This window comes from Cebus imitator, unplaced genomic scaffold (genome assembly GCF_001604975.1).
Source record: "Cebus imitator isolate Cc_AM_T3 unplaced genomic scaffold, Cebus_imitator-1.0 Scaffold289, whole genome shotgun sequence".
NCBI lineage: Eukaryota > Metazoa > Chordata > Mammalia > Primates > Cebidae > Cebus > Cebus imitator.
In genome coordinates, this window is record NW_016107604.1 from 934,002 (window position 1) to 956,544 (window position 22,543).

Here is a 22,543-nt window from a genome sequence, read left to right on the forward strand (position 1 = left end):
CAATTTACAACTTTGGGAAAGTGACTTAGATCTTATTTCAAAATATAAAGCCCCTGTAAACCTAGCACTTTGGGAGGCCAAGAGGAACACTTGAGCTCAGGAGTTCAAGACCAGATTGGGCAACATAACAAAACCCCATCTCTACAAAAAAATACAAAAATTAGCCAGGTGTGGTGGAGTGTACCTGTGGTCCCAGCTACTCGGAAGGCTAAGGTGGGAGAACGGCTTGAGCCCAGGAGGTCGACGCTGCAGTGAGCTGTGTTTGTGTCAGTTCACTCCAGCCTTGGTGAGACCCTGCCCAACCCCCAGCCCCAAGTTTTTAAAACCGATTTAAGATACTAAGTTCAATTGCTATATTAAGTTTTTGTGTCCCTATTTAACTGGTGGCAATGAGAAGAGAGTATGATTTAGCACTTTCTAGATCACATCTCACTTTCTGGATCGCATCTACTTTTTCTATGCACTGTGTGATTAGCTTTTTTCTCTCAAAATTTGTGTGCTAGGATGTAAACTTGTTTCATTATTAAGGCATCTAGATAGAGGGTGCCTTAATGGGACTGCCTACACAAACAGTAAAAAGAAAAAAAATTATTCTATGTCTTCTAGAAGCTTAAAAATGCAAATTATAAAGGATGTTCAATTGAAGATAAAAGCAGTTTACATAGGATTTCAATTATCTAATTATATTTCAGAGTAATGTTGATGTGTTTGATTTCTACTCCCTATCCTCTACCCATTCAAAGACTAGGTTCCTGAATAAGAATTCCTGAATAGAATCCAAATATGAATTACACTAAATTTCTATTAAATGTCAGATAATTTATCTAAATGTCAGATAACTTACTCTCTTAAATGTCAGATAAATTAATCTTGGCAACAAACTATCTTAAAATCATAGAAAATAAGACATTGTGTCAGTAAGATAAACTAGAACAGGTCAGAAACCTTTAGGTAGAGCTTCAGCATTATGATAATCTTTGCTTCTTGATGGTTGGCTTGCAATTTTTGTTTGCAAAAATGTTTGTCTTGAGTTATTCTCAATAACCTTTGGATAGATTTTACAAGAAAACCACTTATTAGCGATTAAACATCCTGAATAGCATTTGGACAAGCATTCTTGCTCCATAACTAAAATAGATTTGGAATTCTTTCCTTCTGAAATTATAAATGAGATGATTACTTCTAGTAGTCAATATTTACCAAATTATTAACTAATTGAAAAAAGTATCTCCATGCTTTCAACCTTCAAACTGTTTCTAAGATAACATACTCTAAATCTGAGAGTATGTGATTAATGCAATCAGCAGGGCATTTTACTAGACAGATCATAAGCTCTCTCTCTCTATATATATTTATGGCATTATCTATGTTTCTTCACTAATGCTTGCCGGAAAATTCATACGAAGAACTATGATAAAATGAGAGTATGTGTCAAATGCTTCCGAAAATGGAGGTACAAATGCAAGGTGCTGTTATTATAAAATGAAATACTATCACTAACTAGCAGTGTCTTGTGAATGCTTAATATAGATTGCTATATTTTACTAGTGATAGGGAATTTGCAGCACCCCCCCCAAATGTCATGCAAGCAAAAAAGCATGAGATTTCAAAATTGCCTAACATTAAAAAATAAGTCTCTTAATTTATTTGCATTCTAAAATAGAGCCCTTCATCCTGAATCCCCTTTTCCATATAAAATGTTACTAAGTCATGTACAGGATTTGTCAAGCCCATATAACATTCCCTTTAAAATCTCAAGTTCAATCACTGTTTGTTTTCTACTATTATACTACATTTTGGCAGCAATTGTTTATTGGTCTGTCATTGCAGTAATTGCAACTTAACAATAAACCAGTCTGACATTTTAGGTCTTGAAGATACATACCATATATATTTCTTTAAAAATAATCATACTTTTTTTGTAAGCAATACTTTACAGTAGACACCTCAAAAATCTACCATAGATGTGAAACTTAAAACGAGAAAAATTTAAGTTCTAAATATTTATACATATATATCCAGATTTCTATATATATTATATATACATACATAAGTATATATAAAATATATATAATCAGATTTCAAAAATGAACAAAAACTGGGCACTGTACATAAAGTCCTTTTAAAACTCAAACAATAGAAAACTCTTTAAACATTAAACAATTTTAATAAAAGTTTCTGTACAATGCTAAGCAGTTTTATTTACACATAGAAAATGTAATAGGAGTAGTGTTTGAAATTACAGAACTCCTTAAAATTTCAATGGCAGGTAAATCTGGAAAAAATAACAGCATTCCATTCACAAATATTTTCAAGCAATAAATATGTATTTATAAATAGTGTAAATTTACATCAAGATTAGAAACAAAAATCACAAATCTGAAGTTTATTCCTTAGTCTATGTGCAATCCATTACCTTTGTGACTTGGCTGTTAATTTTTTTAATGTTTTATTTCGGAACCAAAAGTGTAACCATCATGGTCTCAAAACAAGACAGAAAAACATAAAAGCAGTAAAAAAGTGTCTTAGCTAACTTTTCACATTAAAAAAAAGTTGACCAAAGAAAGACTTAAAATTGCTAACTACCTTACAAAGAAATGACCAGCTAGGCTAGTATTTTTTTTCCAAGGAAAATTCTGAAGGGGGAAAAGACAGATGAAAACAAATTCATCAGCCCAGAAATAGAGAAATATAAAAGAGGTTGTCTTCAAGTCAGTAGTCTGTATGATGTTGCCAGTTTTGTCAGATATATACAAAACATGGAAATTATTATTTTTTTCTGAAGTACAGCTGATCAGCCTTGTGAGAGTCCTGGAGTAGGAGCAGTACTCTCTCCTGTCCAGTTGGTTGACACTCCGCACTTGGAAGGTTGCATAGACAACAGTTTTCAGCCAGCAGCCTTACGAGATAGCTACAAAAACCAGTGGTGCAGAACTGGGTTGTTTCCTGAATAGCAGAAAAGGTCTCATTTAATGTCCATGGAACAATATCAAGATGAGGCGGATGGTAATGGAGGAGCCTGAAAATAAAAGTAAGATAGGTTATTTTGGTATACAAATTGTTAATAGCTCATGGCTACAAATATATAGTCTGCTTATGAAGTTAGAGGAAATAACTCCCAATGAAGTTCAACAGCCTGCTGTACAACATAAAAGCACAACCTACCTTACTATCTCCCATTTGGCCAATTTTCCTAAGAGTCTAAGACCATTGTCCTACTCAGAGTCCTTGCAGTTTCCTATACTTCCTCACCAACTAGTCAAAAACTCTTGCAATGTTATTAAGTTTACCATTTTTTAAGATTGCTTAAAAAAGGGGGGGCTTCTTGAAAAATAATTTAACAAATTACAGTTTCACTAGTGATTGCCTTCAGAATCTATCTCAGCTAGATAATATATTTTGTTTAACATATTCCAGATAATTTTCTTCTTCAGCAGTCTTGAAGACCATTCAAGTGAAAATATCAGAAAACTAAATTGCAAAAAGTTAGTTTCTGATCACATATGTGTGGGAGACAAGTACTGGAGAAAATCAACAATTCATAAATTATCTCTGTGTTTCTATTCATAAAGCTATTGATCTGCTAGAGTAAAATGCTTCCCCCAAGCATCTGCTGTCTGAAATTAAAAACTGTGTGCAATTTATAAGTATACTTGAATTTCATAAGGTTATATAACATACCAGGAAGTTAAGCTCCATCAAATATTCCCATGAGGTTAATACTTCTGGCAAGGACAAAATTTTAAACAAATACAATTAGCTCTAAAAGCAGAAGGGTATTTAAAAGCACACTTACTGATTCATTTTTGTGGGCTCTACTAACCTACGTACACAAATATTTTATCAACCGAGATAAAATGACCTAAAGGATATGACAGTGTTTTATCTAAAGCACACAAAGATTTTTAAATGTAATTGTAAAATCATTTAGGCTGGTCTCACCCAGAAAGAAAAGTGAAAATGATACATGCCAATTTTATAGGAATAAATACTTGGAAATGGAGGGGGGAATGATATGAATATACCCTCATGCAATATGTAATGAGCCAAAGGAAAATTTAAAATATTTCATTACCTCCTACTTATCAGGTGGCAGAACAAACACTGCTGCTTCATAACCCAGCTAACTATGTACTCACATGTTGATTTGACTTACTAATGTAAATTGGTCATAAACTTGCATCAGGTCCTCCATTTTGTACTGTTCTAGCACCACAAAGTTTTCCAGGTTTCCGCTTGTTTTTCGTGCACAATCTTGGCAATGTACTATGTAGGTCTTCCGTGAATTACTCTCGGTAGTGACAAAAAGCAGATTAAAAACCTCCACCTGTTTTATACAAGAGAAAAATGTATTCAATAGAGATGGTGGTATTTACCGTACTGCTTTAGTATAATCATGAAATTCTACTTGAATGAAATTGTGAACAGTGATCTCTGGTTAAGAGTAGGTGGTAAGAAAAACACGGCTGTGTCTGAGAATCTTTAATAGACCAGGTTTATTTTGCACCAAATCCAAAGACATGGGTGGAATGCATATTTAGGGGAGTAATCAAAGGGGGAATGACATACTCATGACAGCCACCAGCAAAGCCCAGTTCAAAAGTTTGATAAAGGTCAACCTATTTTTAAATCCAAAACGCTAGTATACCATCAGATGTAAGTGATCATTTTTTTATGTATTCATGAGTACAACATGATTTTAGAAATAATACCTCTATCTTCTACAGAAAGACTGATGAGTCGCTAAGGTGTAGGTAGGATAAGGAACAACACACCTAATTGGAATCTATCTATCTCCTAATGACTTATTTTGGTTAGGTCATAAAACATTTAAAAAGTCAATGGATTCAATCATTTCAAATAAAGGCTGACATTAGAATTACAGAATTTCAAGGTTTGAAATGGACCATCAATATCCTGTCTTTGGCTTATCCTTGAATTTCTTCACAGTGACAGAAACCTGTTATGACCCCATGTCTTCTTTGAACAATTAACTACAATCCCAGAGTTCACTATGTTATCCATTACTGTCAACAGGCAGCAGCAATACGAACCTAGTGACCTGAGCTAGAAAGCTGGTGAGCATTCTTCACTTTGTACTTCTGCTTCTGCCATTTAATGAGGTGTCTTGCTGATTTTACCCTCTAAATATTTTTTGAAATTATTTCCCTTCTTTGATATTCCCATTTCCAGGTTCTAGTCTAGATAACAACTTTTTTTTTTTTTTTTGAGACAGAGTTTCGCTCTTGTTACCCTGGCTGGAGTGCAATGGTGCGATCTCGGCTCACTGCAACCTCCGCCTCCTGGGTTCAGGCAATTCTCCTGCCTCAGCCTCCTGAGTAGCTGGGACTACAGGCACGCGCCACCATGCCCAGCTAATTTTTTGTATTTTTAGTAGAGACAGGGTTTCACCATGTTGACCAGGATGGTCTCGATCTCTTGACCTCGTGATCCAACTCTTAAGACCACTGCCATAGCTTATATTGCTGTGCTTTCCAACCACTTTTCTCCCTGAAACACTTACCTTACCCTTTGTTGCCTGCTCAAAACCTTTTAATGGCTTCAATGACCTCAGAATATCAAATTCCTTAAAACCATTCAAGATGTGCTACAAACTACATGCCACCTAGACTTATGAGTAGAATTTGCACAGTCTGTGTCCCAGCCAAATTGGAACACATTCAACCTTTTCTAAAACCATTCCATTTTCCCATTTTCTTCTTGTTCCTATAGTCCATGACAGTCTATCTCCGATTCTCATCACTTTCTTAGCCTACTGATACACTCTTATTTTTCAAGGGTGGACTCGAATGTTAATACTTTTGTAAATTCTTATGCCAATACTACAAGAAAAAATTAGGTCATTTTTCCTCTCAGTACTTTTATAACAGTAAGTCCAATTTCACATTCATGATAGTCTCATGTACATTATAATTAGTTGTTTATAATCTGCATGCTCCAAGTGGAATTTAAGCTCCTTCATATTCACAGCAGCCACCACATCTTTGCTCCTACACCTCTTGCAAGCCTTGGCAACAGAAGATTCACAAATGTATTGTGAATTGCACCAGAGAGGACTGAACATAGATCTGCCTATACTGAATCACACATCCAATTTATTGGCATCTGTGTACATCTAGATTGTTTCCAGTTTAAAATCTCAGACTAAACTTGCTGATTCTCATCTGTTGAAGATCTACCATAAAAATGACTCTGTAGTAGATACTTTTAAGGTTAATTCACAGTGAAATATTGTTATTATCACACTAAATTTTAATACAATGGCTAACAACAAAGTCGAATCCAATGTTAATTACTATAAACTGCATTGCATAAAAGTATAAACAAGTTTTAAAAAAAATAACTAAAGAGAAACCAAAAGTAGAGAGGGAAGAGGCTTTATAAAACACCTGTGGATAAGAACAATTACTTACTTCACAAATGCTACAGTAATGAGCTGGTTCTTCTTTTGTCCGCCCATGCCATATAATCTCTTTTCCTGCAGCGATGAGAGCTTCCCTCAATGTCTGGCATTGCTTCAGAGTTCTTAGAAGACAATACCTATTGTGGGGGAGAAATTATTTGTGACCAGCAACTGAATATTGAATATTTTTAGCATAAAAGATATACCAACTGGAAATAATGCCAAGAGACTTTAATGTCTATGATTTCATAATTTTTTTTTCATCAATTTATCAATTATTCTCAGATTTACGAAAAAAGGCAATGCTCAGCAGACCTGAAAACTATTAAAACATTTAAAGTTGAGAAAATTGATATCTGGATATCAAAATATAATGGTCTTAATATATAAAAACTGACTCCCTGCTTAAATGTGAGTTGCTAATTTTGGCTCTTATTTGGGCAAGTCAGTTAACCTCTCTGGGAGTCAATTGCCTTACCCTTGAAATAAGGGGTGTGAATTCCAGGTCTGAACTGCTATGATTCTAATAAGGCAGGAAGGCACCTTATTTTTTATCAGCACTACCTAAACACTCATTAACAGCATCATCTGTACAGCTGCTTTTGAAACTCAAGTCTATAAGCAGAAAATATATTTATGAATTTAGTTACTACAGGACACGATATTCATTTAACTATAATAGTAAAGAAAAAAGTATGTCTTCATTTTATCTTGAAGGTAACAGAATTCATTCATATTAACATAATTGAAGTTTTCTTATAACTTATAGCTTTTCTAAACTCATACTTAGGATGCTAACAACATAGTAAATTCTCACAATTTGTACTGATTCTCTTATAGTTTTCTGTCGTTACTTGGAATTCTTTGCTGAATTCTCTTACTCTCCTGTGAATCTTAGTGGCTCAGGTTCTCCATTTGAATGGAGAGGTTGAACTAGATGATCTCTAACGCACTTTTCGGCTCTAAAATTCAGAAACAATGAAAATATCATAAAGAAAGTTTAGCAACTCAGCGTTGTCTTGAAAGCAAAGGTCTTATCTATTTTATTCCTGCTATCTACTTACCTACTCACCACCTAGGACAGTCCCTAAACATATAGTAGCCAAATCAATAAACAACTAAAATTCAAATTATAAGTAATAAAACATTTAATTTACCTTATTATTTCTTTGCTATTTTATAAGTTACTATGTTAAAGTATTGTTATTTATGAGAACCCACATATATTAATCTGGCAGTGGGTGGGGAGGCGGGGAATGACTAAATCTTTGTAAAATCTGTTAGCTTATTTAACAAACATAAACCAATATCAATTTCATAGTTGTAGGCCAATGCCTTAAGTATCATATTCAAAGATTGCACTGTCAGCTTGACTTCAACAATTCTTACATATTTAACTTATTTAGAAACAAAAACAATGCTTTAGACCAGCGGTCCCCAACCTTTTTGGCACCAGAGATCAGTTTTGAGGGAGACGAGTTTTTCAACGGATCTAGGGGGAAGGGCAGGGGGAAATGGTTTCGGGATGACACTTTTCCACCTCAGATCACCAGGCATTAGCTTCTCATAAGGAGCAAGGAACCCAGATCCCTTGAGTTCACAATAGTGTTCCTGCTCCTATGAGAATCTAATGCCACCGCTGATCTGAAAGGAGGTAGCGCTTAAGTCGTAATGCCAGCTTGCCGGCTGCTCACCTCCTGCTGTGCAGCCCAGTTCCTGACAGGCCAAGGACTGATACTGGTCTGCAGTCCAGGGGTTCGGGACCCCTCCTTTAGACTGCGGTTGTGTGTCAAGGCTAGGACAGCTATCGGTACGTGTATGCATGCCTGTACAGGGTGCCAGGTAAGGTAGCAAGTAAACATTTAGAACATGGAAAAGAGAGAAGAATATAATTCACACTCTGCCTCTAGCTCTTGAACAGTACCTGCTCCTCTCTTTTTCCCTCCCCATGTCCCATACAACACTTCTAAAGGTACAGATTTTACTGAACAAGTTTTCCAAGTAGGACTTCAAAATAAGGTCTCTTCTAGGAAAATATTGCCTAAAACTCTGTAGATACCATTGGAAGACTTCAAACTCAACTGTCCTGACACATGGTCAAACAAAAATAATAAAATAAAAGTAAATAAAAAATAAGAGCCAGACAGGAGCCATGTATTTGCTATTTCACATACATTATGCCAAGTAAGCCTCTTAACAACCTTGTGGAGAAAGGTTATCTCTATCTTACAAATGGGAAAACAGTAGTGTAGAGAAGTTAAGTTTGTCTAATGTCATAAAGCTATTTAAGCAGCTGAGCTACAGAGTTTTTAAAAGAAAACCTCGAGCTTCCCCTTACTATCTCACATTGTATCCTTCTTTTTGGTATCTTTTCACATCTTATTCTCACCCACTCCCCTTCTTTTCTTGTGAAGATGAGATTCTTGGTTGGGCTTAGGAAGTACAATTTTTCCAAACACAGAGCCTTGGTTCTGTGGAATACCAGGCTACTCGTTACTCAGCAGAGAAATTTTCATCTTCAATGACTACTTTGGCAATTAGATTGTAGTTTACAATGTATTGTTAGCTCGGTAGTTTCATCTTAGAAAAAGGCAGTATATTGATTTCCTACAAATAACAAGGGGTCAGAGAAAAGGTTGCTAAGAGTAAATACTAAGCCGTAAGTCGCCAGTCTGCTTCTGGAATAAATTCTGCTCCAAAATTTATATTTTATATTTTGTGTGATAACAAAATCTTAGTAAAGTGACAGTTCTATTTATCTTATCTGACGATGAATAACAAAATTGTGATTTCTCCTTGCCTTTACTTTTTTAACATTGAAAATGTTTGTTCCTTCTCATTTTCAAAAGGCAGCACTTGGAACAGAAGAAGAATTCAGAGAGATAGAGGCTCTTATGGAGTCCACAGTAATGAGCAAGTCCTAAAGAAAAGATGTGATTCAACTGAATGATAGGGAAAAATGGAAAGTAAAGTGATTTAGGGAAAGGATCCTAGTAAAGAAACAGATATAATATTCAGGACCTTGTTCTTCTTTGATTAGCCCCAGACAGATTTTATACAAAGATAACATTTAAGTACATTAACAAGCTAAAAAATAAAAGCTAAACAAAATCAGTGTTCTCATTTCCTCTTAATTTTAGTTTTGCTGAATTTCTGTCAGTTTACCTTGTGGTAATTAAGAATTCAATTTGCTAAAAACAGAATAAATCATTTGTAAAAGGTGTAAACACACAGGATGGAAAATGATATTTGCATACGTGCACTTTAGAAACGGCCAAAAATGGTTTTAGCAGCTATAAAAGCAGGAAATTATTTGATGTTTAAGGATCAGTATTCGTTTCAGTACCCAATCCCCGTTTTTGGCTGTTTGGATGAAAAGACTACACAAAAAGGCAGGGGATAAAGGAAGTTCCAGAATGGACGAAAACCATGAGGAAGAGGCTGACTGAGGGCTTAGCATACTTGAGGTTATGTAACTAGAATCTAATCCAACCAAAAAGTGATCTGCAAAGATGAAGCTTAAAGAGCAATAGAATTTTAGAGAACAACTTCACACAGGGAATCGAATGAAAATCCACTGGCAATATTAGAATAAGAAAACTGGATAAAATAATATGTAGACAAATTATCATGAGCCTTATTTATAGGCAATTAATGCACAATATATTCATAAATCAATACATGAGGACATTAGGCAGAAACTAAACATAGTATGCTATGGATACTAAAAGGAGAGAGGGATCATCTTCAGGTGACGGGAGGTAGAGAATCACAGAAGTTTTCATAAAGAAGTTGAAATTTCTGAATCAATTTACTTATGAAAAGAAAGGAGAGGTGGTGGAAGGCACATTCTGCACAGAAAGAATGCCACGAGAAGGTTGTATGGGGGCTTCTTTAGGGAACAAACAACTGTTCTTACAAGATTTTAATCTTAGTGTGAGGATTCTGGGGCAGGAAATAATAGGAATTAAGCCATACTAATATTACATTACATCAAAATTAAGACAACACTGGGGGTTACTCTGACATTCTAATGGCAATGTGACTCAGTTTCCAAAGTAAGTTACCAAATATCAATGTGGAGATAGATAAAATATGGGTTAATTTGGTATTGCACTTTTAAATGCTTTATGGTAACAATCTCAGCCACTGAGATGGAGCCAACAAATTAGCAAAGGCCAAGAGGTGCCTTGCTCTACCCAGTTTCCCTTACTGAAAGAGCCATGCAGGAAAAACAAGCCAACATGTGAGCTCTCTTGCCATGTGTCACTCCAGGGCTGTGTTCTCCTAGGACAACAGTGGGTATATGAATGTCAATAAGGCATCTAACAGTTTTATTTACATGAACCACATGGCTGAAAATCAAGGTCTCAGTCAATAAAATACTTATCTTAAGAGCTTTAAGCTTCTAGATGGAAAAAAAGAAAGCATGAAAGCAAATATATATTAACTATGATAATGCATTTGTAGAATTTTTAGATTTTGTTTGGTCAATGTTATCAAAAAGCATTATATATCAAACCCAACAGAGTATTAGAAGACCACCAGGACTACAGCACTAGGATTAATGCTAATTATGGACTGGTCTTTATGGCTATACCATTACCTATGCATACTGTTGGAAAAATCTTGGTCCATTATTAGGTCAAATGAGTGTGGACTAAAGAGTTTTATAACACTGTAGCTATCCATTTAAAAAAGGGAATCAAAGAGAAAAGAGAATCAATACTTATGACTTTGCTTTAATTTACATTTTAAAATTCTGTGTTTGTGATAAAGTGTATTTTATGTAGGTAAGGTAATAAGTTATAATGCATGTAAAAGAAAAGGGAACAAAAAAATTCTTAGTTCTAAAAAAGACCTAACTTGTCTGATAAGATTCACTAGGCACCATGAAAAAGGTTCCCACAGTTCTTCGCATAGAGCTCTGAAGACCTATTTTAATAAGAATTCCAGGTGATTCTTCTGATCAGCAAGTAAGAACCAATGCAAATCTCTTACTTTATAAGTGTCAAAATTAAAACCAATATCTCAGATTTGCAGCATATTTTTAAATAGACACTGATAAAATATCAACTTCAGAAATCACTGCATTTTTAGGATTAGAGCCTTTAAGAGACCACAGAAAGAGCTGTAGTGCGGGCAAGAGCAGATTCTATACCTGGACTGTCTGGGTTCAAATTCCAGCTACACATTTCTTACTGTCTGTGCCTCAGTTTCCTCAGCTGTAAAAAGGGGATATTTAACTTATAGTGCTGTTATAAGGATTACATATGTGATACAAAATGTTTAGATTTGTGCCTGGCAGTTACTGCTCAATAAATGTTAATTATTTGAACTTGACATGTCAAATTCCTAAACTGTATTAAAATAATCATATAATTACTAAATTAATTTGAAAAAATTGTATGACGAATGCCAAATCAAAAGTATAATAGTTAACACACCAAAAAGAAAGTGAAACAAGGTTATTCAAAAGGTGTTTAGTCTGGATTCCATTAGGTAAGGGTTTTTCAATCTCAGCACTATTGGTATTTAGAGCTGGGTAACTCTTTGTTGTGGGGAGCTGTCCTGCGCACTGCAGGATGTTTAGCAGCATTCCTAATCTCTACTCAAAAAAGCTAGTAGCATCTCTCCCACCCAAGTCATGATATTGCCATATGTCCCCTGGGAAAGGAAAGCAGGGGGAGGAAAAACTGTCCACGTTTTAGAACCACTACACTAGGTCCAAGAATATTAACTTACTAAAAAAAAATAGAAGGTAATTGGGGTTTCTATAAATGAAAATAATAATTACAACTACCATTTACTGAATGCTTACCCTACGCTAAGACTCGCATGATAGTCTAAAAGTTCTATCAGAAAGAGAGTATTATCTCCATTTTTCAGAAGAGGAAGTAAAGACGAATAGGTTTACTAATTTGTCCACGGTGCTCCAGTCAGTAAATGAAGAAGCTAAGATATGAAGGCAGATTGGATTCCAGAAAACTACACAGTGCTGCCCTTTCTGTGATATTTTACTGGGCTATTAAATAGTGTAGATTCAAAGAAAAATAAAAAAGGATGGGCAAATAATGAACACATAGCGATCACATATATACAGAAGGCAGAGAAAACACATATAACATTAATATTGTACATATAAGATAGCACATTTAAAAACTGAAATACTGGCCAGGCATGGTGGCTCATACCTATAATTCCAGCACTTTGGGAGGCCAAGGGAGGAGGATCCTTTGAGCCCAGGAGTTGAGACCAGGCTGGGCAACATAGGGAGACCCTGTCTTTATTTTTTTCATTTAAAAAAAAAAAAAAAAAAAAAAAAAAAAGTGGCCAGGCGAGGTGGCTCACGCCCGTAATCACAATACTTTGGGAGGCCAAGGCAGGCAGATCACGAGGTCAAGAGAGAGAGCCCATACTGGCCAACATGCTAAAACCTCATCTCTACTAAAAATATAAAACTTAGCTGGGTGTGGTGGCGTGCGCCTGTAGTGCCAGCTATACGGGAGGCTGAGGCGGGAGAATGGCTTGAATTTAGGAGACGGAGGTTGCAGTGAGCCGGTGTCACTGCTCTCCAGCCAGGCAACAGAGTGAGAATCTGCCTCAAAGAAAAAAAAAGAAAGAAAAAATATAGAAACAGTGCTTTTTATAAGATGGTCCAAAGAATGACAAAATAATGTGACAAGAAATTAAGTTTGTGAGGAGTGGTTTTTAATGGGCTTGGCACTGTTGAAATTTAAGAATTTATTTTCAACCATTGGCTTATATGTTATTAGTATTTTTAGAATGTGTTATTGTCTGGCAGATTACAGGGGATTAAGACAAATGAATGTATATCCTGAAAATTAACTTTCTACTCCTCAGTATACTATTTAACATGCTCCTCCTAAATCTAAGACTTCCTAATATTAAACTTTTCAGAGCAAGATGCACTCCTTGGCATTCTGCTTTTGATGTATTTTAAGATTTACTAAACTACTTATCGTGATGATTTAAGCGGAACTCACAAAGTTGCTGGTGAAGAAACCAAAGTTTCCAATGTATTGAAAACATACTACCATTGCATTAATTTGACAACAGTCTAACGTGACTGTAACAATTTGTAGCACATTTGTTGGAGTCAGCTGTATCAACTGCCCCTATAAGTCTATTTATTCTGATAGCCTGTTGTCTACAGGAAAATCTCATCAGTACCAACAGTTTGCAGAGCTCATCTCCTGCACTAACACTCGATTCCTTTCAAGGGTCCTGCTAAAAACAAATACTTCAGTGGTAAAACAAGGAATGTATGAGTCCTATGAACATGAAGCAAAGAGTCTTAGGATTGTACAAAGAGAAAACAAAATATAGGCCAAAGTACTGTATCAGAAATATCTTAAAATGGAAATCATGAATTTGCAGAGGGTTTCGTTTAAATCAATCTACCAGTTGTAAAATTAAAACCACAAGATAAAAAACATATAACATACATAGATTAAAAACTAATAATAATCTCCTCACCCCTAATTTTAAGTTTTAAAATTGCCTTTTTAGTAAAACTTAACTTACTCAGGACCCACTAAGGAAAATATCTCTGACACAGTTTATACTGGTGTGAGGCAGGAGTTTAACAAAAGTAAGTATCATTAGTAGTTCTTGTCAAAAATTTACCCCAAATAAAATTACGAGAAAACAAATTCAGAATGTAGAACTCTGCACAACACAAAGGTCTGCTATCTTCAAAAAGAAAATGTCATTAAAAAAAACTTTCATAAGTTTAAAAGAAAGAAGACACAATGACCACATATTCAATTAAATGTGAACCTTGATTCAATATGGATAAGGGTGGTAGAGTGAGCAGAGTCAAGAGCTTAAAAAAAAAAAAAAAGAAAATATTTTTGGATAGTTGGGAAAATCTAAATGTGGACTGTGTATTAAAGGATACTATGAAATTTCCTATTTCCTAGATATGGTAAATGGTATTACAGGTACGCAGGAGAACAACCTTTTCTTAAGATGCAGGATGAAGTATTTGAAGTGATATGTCACGATGTCTGCAAATTACTTTTTCATATAGCTTACATAAAAAGCGCATGCAAGCATGTGAGCGTATACAGAGACTGCTAAATAAATGTGGCGAAAACTTAACTGATGAATCCAGATGAGTTTACACAGGTATTTACCGTACTATTCTTTCAAAGTAAAAGTTGGAGGAAAAAGTATAAACAAGTTGGGGAGGAGTGCGGCGATGTGTTATATATGTAAATTTTATATTTTTTAAAGGAGAATAGATATATTAACAAAGAAAAACTGTCATAGTTCAATGAATTAAAGAAGGTCAGTACCTTTGATCTTGAAGTTTTCCTTTATTCATTTCTTTGTGTGGGCACTGCTCTACTTTAAAAATAGCTAATGGTTGGGAAAACTCAATAGCTAATACCTTAGCAGTGATTGCCTATCAGCCAGCTAACGGCTATGAATGTATTATCTCAGACTCCTTTTCTAAGCAATAGAACCCATACATCCATCTAGCTGCTATTTAACGGAAATTTCAACTTAAATCTTGTAGGAGGAATTCAAGTTCTGCATGTCTAAAGCTAGCCAAGTTGGTAACCATCATTTTCTATACCCAACTCATTTCTTCATCTCCAATTTCATCACCAAGCACAAATGTTCCACTGTCTGGTCCCTGCCGAAGTCGAGCAATACAGACTTCTCCCTCAACTTCACCACCAAGCAATCACCAAGTGTAGTCTATTTTACCCTCTAATATTTGTCTCTCCTTTTGTCTGAACTGGAGCAATTATCTTCTGATTTATGCCTCTAAGTTTTCTGCCTTCCATTTAATGTTTCATCTTGCTGCCAAGTGATCCAACATGCAAAAATTTGACCATTATTTAAAATATTAAGTAACAATAAAGCCTTCTCATTGGCAGCCATTGCCAATGTGAAGTCTACCTGAAATTTTTAGCAACAAAAGTTTAAATCTATCTTCAGCTAATATGAATACACAAGTATGACATAAAACAGGGAAAGACACTTAAAAGTTTGGCCTAAAGGAGAAATTAAGTTCATTTGTAAAGAAAAGTTATTTCATTTAAACAGTTAAATGACGTCAGAAGAGAAGTTACGCACTGAGCTCCCACTTAAATTTTTCTAAGGAGTTAGGTTGTGAACTTTTAAGTCAGGTTCACTGCATTATCAAATGAAAGAAGTAATCAAGAGAATATATATTCTTTTGACTTATGCCAACATATGAGATATTTGGAAGAATGTGAAGTAGAAAATGATTAATGTATTTTAGCAAAATGGCTAGATTGTAGAAATTTGAAGAGATTTACTAAATAACTTATTCAGATAAATAGAACTTTGTGGAATCACAGGGTCCTTAAAGTCCAGATTTGAACTTAAAAGTGCAGAGAAAAAGCAAGAGTGATGTTGACTTACTTAAAGAAGTACAGGCAGTTCATTCTCAAAGTGATAATGAGAAATCAAAAGGTGACAACAGAAGAAAACACCATTTTCCATTATTAAATAACCCAGTACAAATACAGGTTCATAATCCCTTATTATAATCCCACAAATTTTTCATAAATCTTGCATAAATTCACGTGGTGTTGAAATTTGACCTGGGGCTACTTATAATATTCACTTAGCTCATTAGAGTGACTGTATGTTTTAGTGCTGAAATATTAATGTGTTTGATCCCAAGATGCTGCAACAGATCCTGCTGAGAAGGCAAAATATATTATAAATATACTCAATTACCTTTCTAAATCTAAAAAATATTATCTTTAAAATTTTTTTTCAACTTTTAATTTCAGGGATACACGTGCAGGTTTGTTGTAGGTAAACTTGTGTCATGGGGGTTTGTTGTACAGATTAGTCTGTCACCCAGGTATTAAGCCTAGTATCCATTAGTTACTTTTCCTGGTTCTCTCTTTCCTCCCACCCTCCACACTCCAATAGGTCTCAGTGTCTGTTCTTCCCCTCTATGCGCCTATGTAGTCTCATAAATTAGCTCCCACTTATAAGTGAAAACATGTGGCACTTGGTTTTGTGTTTCTGCATCCATTTGCTGAGGATATGGCCTCCAACTCCACCCATGTTTCCTGCAAAGGAGATGATCTCGTTCCTATTTTATGGCTGCATAGTAATCCCTGGTGTATATGTGCCACATTTTCTTTATGCAGTCTACCACTGATGGGCATTTAGGTTGATTCCATGTCTTTGCTATTGTGAACAGTGCTGCAATTAATATATGTATGCATGTATCTTTATGACAGAATGACTTACAATCCTTTGGGGATATACTCAGTAATGGGATTGCTAAGTTGAATGGTAGTCCTGCTTTTGGCTCTTGGAGGAATCGCTATACTGCGTGCCACAATGGTTCGACTAATTTACAATCTCACCAACAGTGTGTAAGTTTTCCTTTTTCTCCACATCCTTGCCAGCACCTGTTATTTTCTTTTTACTTTTTAATAGTCATTCTTGACTGGTGTGGTGGTTTTGCTAAATCTAAAAATTCTTAGTTCCAAAACACGTTTGGCCTAAAGGGTTTACAATAAGACACTGCGAAGCTGTAGTACTTCTGGTGAAGCCTTTACTGAACCTTCCACTCTTTCAGAAGAGCATTCCTCCATGCTGCCCCACCATGGTTTCTTACCAATATCTCTATCATTAAAGATCACAAGTTTTAATGGTTAGACGGTTTCTCAATTCACTTTGAGCAGTCAGAGAAGTGATCAAATTCATTTCGCCTAGCACAAACCTGGGATACCAATGCAGTACACAGCAAACATTTACTGAATAAAAAGAACTGGACAGAGCTGAGGGAGCGAGTGGATGAGAAAGCACAAGGTAAATTTTGCTTACATTCTTTTTGGTTGAGCGGGCTTACCACTTAACTATGAAAGCCTAAAAATCACACACTGTAGATTCACAGTATTTAAGGACTAAAAACAACAATTCAGGGAGAGAGTTAAGGAAGAAGACTATGTTTGTATATCTTTTCCATTTCATTTCTTACATTTAGCTGTATTTTTTTATTTTAAAATAGCCTATAATTTACATGCTCAACATATACAGAATGCTTTATTAAAAGATGATTCGAAGGAGAAAAAGGGGGAGATGTAAAAGTTGCAGTTCATATTAAAGATGGTTTAAAATAGTAAATACAGTGGTAAAAATATTAATAAATAGAAAAAAATTAAAACACACACTTAAAGGCAGCAGTGGGAGAAATGGCTGACAAGGCAAGTGGGAATCAGATTTGAGGCATTCACAGGCTAGGCTTAAAAAGGCAGATTTTTGAAGTGTACGCTAGTGCCTCTGCAGATGTACAACAGTTGGTCACTGGTGACCTCAATAAGAGAAGTGCTGGGCTTACCGAAGGTAGAACGCCAAGCTGCTGTGGGTGGCAGAGTGAACAGGAGATGAAGAAAATAACTCAAAACAGAGGGAAGGAATGGCAAGGGAGAACCACTTATTAAGAATGGGCACAGCTCACAAACCAGAAAAAACCAATACCATTTCATTTTTTGGCAGGAAGTAGATTTGAAGATTAGAGCAATGATTTGGATATAACAATTATACAGCAAAATTGTACTTGTGGAAAAAGACCTCCTTCTCTATTTCTGTAACAATACATTCTCCATGTTCTCCTGTTATCTAGTTCACCTATTTTTCTTAAACAGACATATCCATCCCCTCTCCCAAGTGCTATCCCCAACTATTTCTTTCCCCTTCCCTCTGAAGGCAGTCACACACTCCTAGGTAGAAGAAGACCCCCTAGTCAGCTTCTTCTAAATAGCTCTATCCAACTCTTACTGGCTCCCCAAACTTGCCCCCAAATGAAGTCATGTGCCATAGACTCACTCAAGCACTTTCACAGACAGATGTGGGTTTAAAATCTGGCTCTACCTCTAGTCAACTGAATGACCTTGGGATCCTGTGAGGAATAAGTGAGATACAGTCTGGGAAGCACTTTGCTTGGTGCTTGGGTAAGTACTAAGCCTGATTTATTAATTAGTATTATTATTAAACCATCTTTGCTTCACTCCTTCCTCTTACCAAAAGTTTGCTCTATTTAATAGCTAAAAACACCTTTATGAAGCCTAAATTAGATCGTATTAGCTAAAAACCCACCAAGAGCTCACCAACAGAAGTCTTAAGTTTAGTAAAAAAGCATAATCTGCTTCAACTTTTACAACTACACCTTATTCAACTACTCATCACACATTGTGCTCAAGCCAAATCATATCACCAATTACTGCCAATATACATATAGCAGTTGTATTGTAAGTACATTTAAGCTCATACAAATGCACAGCAGGGAAGGTAATCAGGAGGGAGGGCAAAGAAGGGAGGTATAGGGGAGAGAATGACAGCAGGAGGAAGAGAACATGATTTGGAGTATACATTTGCTATTCCTCTACAGAGTTCCTCTGACCCTCCCAGAATTATGATGTTGAGTATGACTTTAGTGGTTGAAGACTGGAGTTATTCATACAACTTGGCCTTTCTACATAAGCCAACTATTTTGCCTGGTGCTCAAGTGAAGAAAAGGGATTTACTCCTTCACTGGACGAAAACGTAACTGTGTTAGACTTATGGAGACATGGTATGTGTGCTATTTTATGGATGAGCTGGGGCATCTTTCTGGTGCAAGAGTTTGGTTTTAAGCTGGCTTAAGTGTTATTCCTTTCTTTTCTCCCTGCCTCCTCATTTTCATCTGTCACACAAAATACATTCTTCCCCAGAATGCACAGCTTTTTTAAAAAAACTCTGACTCCTTGGGCTAGAACATCCAGTGGCTCTATCACTGAATTTCTTTCAATCTATTTATTTATATGCACTAACTGTCACTTGAAGAAAGGACCTATATCATGTATTTATAAACCCTCAGGGCCTAGCCTAGAGCCTTGTATACAATAAGCAAAGACTCGCTAAATCAAAGAAAGGGAGCGATGTTGGCTGCTGAAAAGGACATTTTTAGCAATGGCTGAATGACAATATTTCAAAAAGGGAGGCTTATAAAGCAAGGCCTAGGGGTCTAGACTTTTGGTTAACATTTTCAAATGGTGTGTCAATTGGTGTGTCAACAGGTACTCAAGCTGGGAGGAAAATTGTTAATATCATGAGAAATATAATCAAGATTTAAATGATCAGACATTTTATAGTATATGGCAAAATGGAGTATAGATAACAGTGTAAGTGCACCTAGGTTTAAAGAAACAACAGTAACACTATAAATTATAAGTGGAAAAACACCCAAATTTTGTGTGTCTAATTTCAACACAGGACAACTTTATAACAACATAAATGTCAACGCCTAACATTTCAAATATTGACAGGAACAATAATAAACTGGAAGGAGTCTCCAAGGATAACAAGAATAATGAGGGTGGGGTAGAGAATGGAAAAGATGATAGAGGTGATTAATGTTTAAATTAATGACAATCAGGTATCAAGAAGAAAAGGCTATGATAATTTTTCCTTGTTCCTTTTTCCCTCTCACCTAACCACTTAATCTATGAGCAATTCCTAAGAGCTTTAGCTCCAGAAGAGTCCCTAGTTTGACCCCCTATTTTCACAGGGGTTCTCTGTCCAGGTGGTTGGTCTCTACTGTTACAATTGCCTCCTAATTTGTCCTCCCTACTTCTAAGCTTACCCCGTGGAACCCATTCTAGACAAAGCAACTATATCCATTTTCTTTTTTCGAGACAGAGTCTTGCTCTTTCACCCTGGCTGGAATAAAGTGGCACGATGTTGGCTCACTACATTCTTCACCCGCCCAGGTTCAAGCAATTCTCCTGCCTCAGCCTCCTGAGTAGCTGGGACTACAGGTGCCCGCCACCATGCCCAGCTAATTGTACTTTAGTAGAATCGGGGTTTCACCATGTTGGCCAGGCTGGTCTTAAACTCCTGACCTCAAGCGATCCGCTTGCTTCAGCCTCCCAAAGTGCTAGGATTATACGTGTGAGCCACTGCGCCCAGCCACTAAATCCATTTTCTAAATTTAAAGTAAAACCTATTCCTTTCCTGCTTAAAATCCTCTATGGCAAGCTGTAACACCTAGAATTAATAAACTTCTTACCACGTCCAGAAAGTCCATGTACAATCTTGTTTCCTGCTTGCTTCATTAAGTTTATCACCATCACTCTTCCTTTCTCTCATTCAGCTATAGTCGCCCTGGTCTTTCTGTCCCATAAACATGCCAAAGTTATTCCCAATTTAGCCTTCACCTGTTCTCTATATATGAAAAGTTCTACCCATAGATCTTCGTGTAGTTGACTTCATCTCATTATTCAGAGCTAAGCAGAAAACTCACTCTCTCAGACCAGTTAAGCAAAAGTAGCACTCTGACCTTTCCTCCTCCCAAATATTATTGTATTTTATCTTATTCATATAAATAAATTATTCATATAAAATAATTATACTGTTTTTTCTTGTTCTACTAGAATTTAAGTCTCCAGAGGACAGAAATTTCATCTTAAATGCTGGTATGTCTATCATCAGTGCCTAGAATAGTCTCTGGCATGGAGTTAGTTTTCAAACATTTGTTGAATGGGATTTATTCTGCATAAATCCTAAATATATTTAGGAAACTGGGACCAAATGACAGGTAGACTTCAGGCCACTTTGTAAATAACTTTCAAGAATTATAGTGAGACGAAAAGAATATTTAAGAAGTCACTGGATGACCACAAATTATGAATATAGATGTCATTACTGCATCAAGCAGGAGCTGATTATGTGACCTTAAAATCCTTTCTAATTATAAAATCCTAATCTACCCATAATGTAATGAGTTACTTTCAGTCTATATAGCTGTTACATAAATGGCTTCTATACTGAACTACCTTTAAGTGATCTAATGACTTAGCATCTAGTTTATGACCACCTCCAACTTACTAAACATCTTCAGTGACTTTAGGTCATTTTTATCTCAAAAAAAAAAAAAAAAAAAAAAAAAAAAAAACCCCCACCACTGAGCTTGCTATTCAGGGTAAAGTACCATTCTGAAGTATAACAGGATAAATGGAGAGACAATTCCCCACCCCACTATAAATTATATTTATGGAGAATATGGTACCTAAGATCCAATGCTGTAAAGAATTTGTACATTACTTACTATGATTTGGTATTGGTCCTTTTTGTCTCCCCTATCCTTCTACCCATGACTAGATAAAACGGTGCAATTGAGAAAACGCTGTGTCATAAAATAATTCATAGGCATGTTACATTGGCCACACAACTTTTGTTTAAATAAAAGTTTGGATCCAGATTTGAAATCATTTTAACAAATCAGGATTACTTTCAAAAGATAATATTTTGAAAACAACACATGCTGACCAAATTAATATATCTGCAGGAGAAATACTTTATGTAAACACTATGTTAACAAAGACTAGGACAAATTTATTTTTTATCAATGAATATAAAGCAGTGTATTCCAAAATGAGCTTTTGGGAAAACTAATTCTTCAAAAGATATTGGTCAAATAAGCTTGGGAAATACTGTACACTGTAGCTCTTCTCCCCTATTCACAAATTACATTAACACATAAAGTATCTAAAATACTTTACAAAAAATAAATTAAAAAATATTTTAAATAAAGAACTTGTTCACTTGCTGAACTTTAATCTATCATTTCTCATATTGCCTTAGCCAGAATTCCCCATCTTTTGGGGACAGAGTTAGTAGCAGAAAACAGTTTAGGGAAACACTGATATATAGCATTGTTTGAAAACAGTACCTCTAAATAGATTTACAAAATGGCTAAGATAGAAATTCTGAAAACAAACGAGAAGCTTACTGGTATATATGTATTCAAACTAGGTCCCTAGATAAGAATTTATATAACTTACATTTAAGTTTAAAAGTAGCTCAGAAGAGAGACACTTAAAAGACAGATAATGTAATTGAAAATTTAAAAATTAGCATTTTAGTCAAATCCCTATATTAACTGCTAATTTGTCTGTGACAACAAATATTCTGTGATGCCATTTTACCCTCAAGTTACTAAAGATAGATATTCAATATTAAAACTAAAGTTCTCCTGGGATATCAGAGAGAAATGGGAAAGAAGCACAGGTTTGTGAATCTACTGATTTTATAATCATACATGTCTTT

The 22,543-nt window shown here is 35.5% G+C and overlaps 1 protein-coding gene across 1 annotated transcript in view; it reads right to left on the reverse strand.

Annotated features, from left to right (window-relative positions):
* Positions 1 to 1,790: 1,790 nt before the first annotated feature.
* KDM6A (lysine demethylase 6A) overlaps positions 1,791 to 22,543 on the reverse strand; it is a 197,883-nt gene continuing 177,130 nt past the window's right edge. Inside the window, exons 24-26 of the mRNA XM_037729060.1 lie at positions 6,435 to 6,561; positions 4,157 to 4,327; positions 1,791 to 3,019 (exon numbers count right to left, since the gene is read on the reverse strand). Coding sequence (XP_037584988.1) covers positions 2,990 to 3,019; positions 4,157 to 4,327; positions 6,435 to 6,561 — 328 coding nt within the window. The 3' untranslated portion in view covers positions 1,791 to 2,989. The remainder of the gene's footprint in view (positions 3,020 to 4,156; positions 4,328 to 6,434; positions 6,562 to 22,543) is intronic.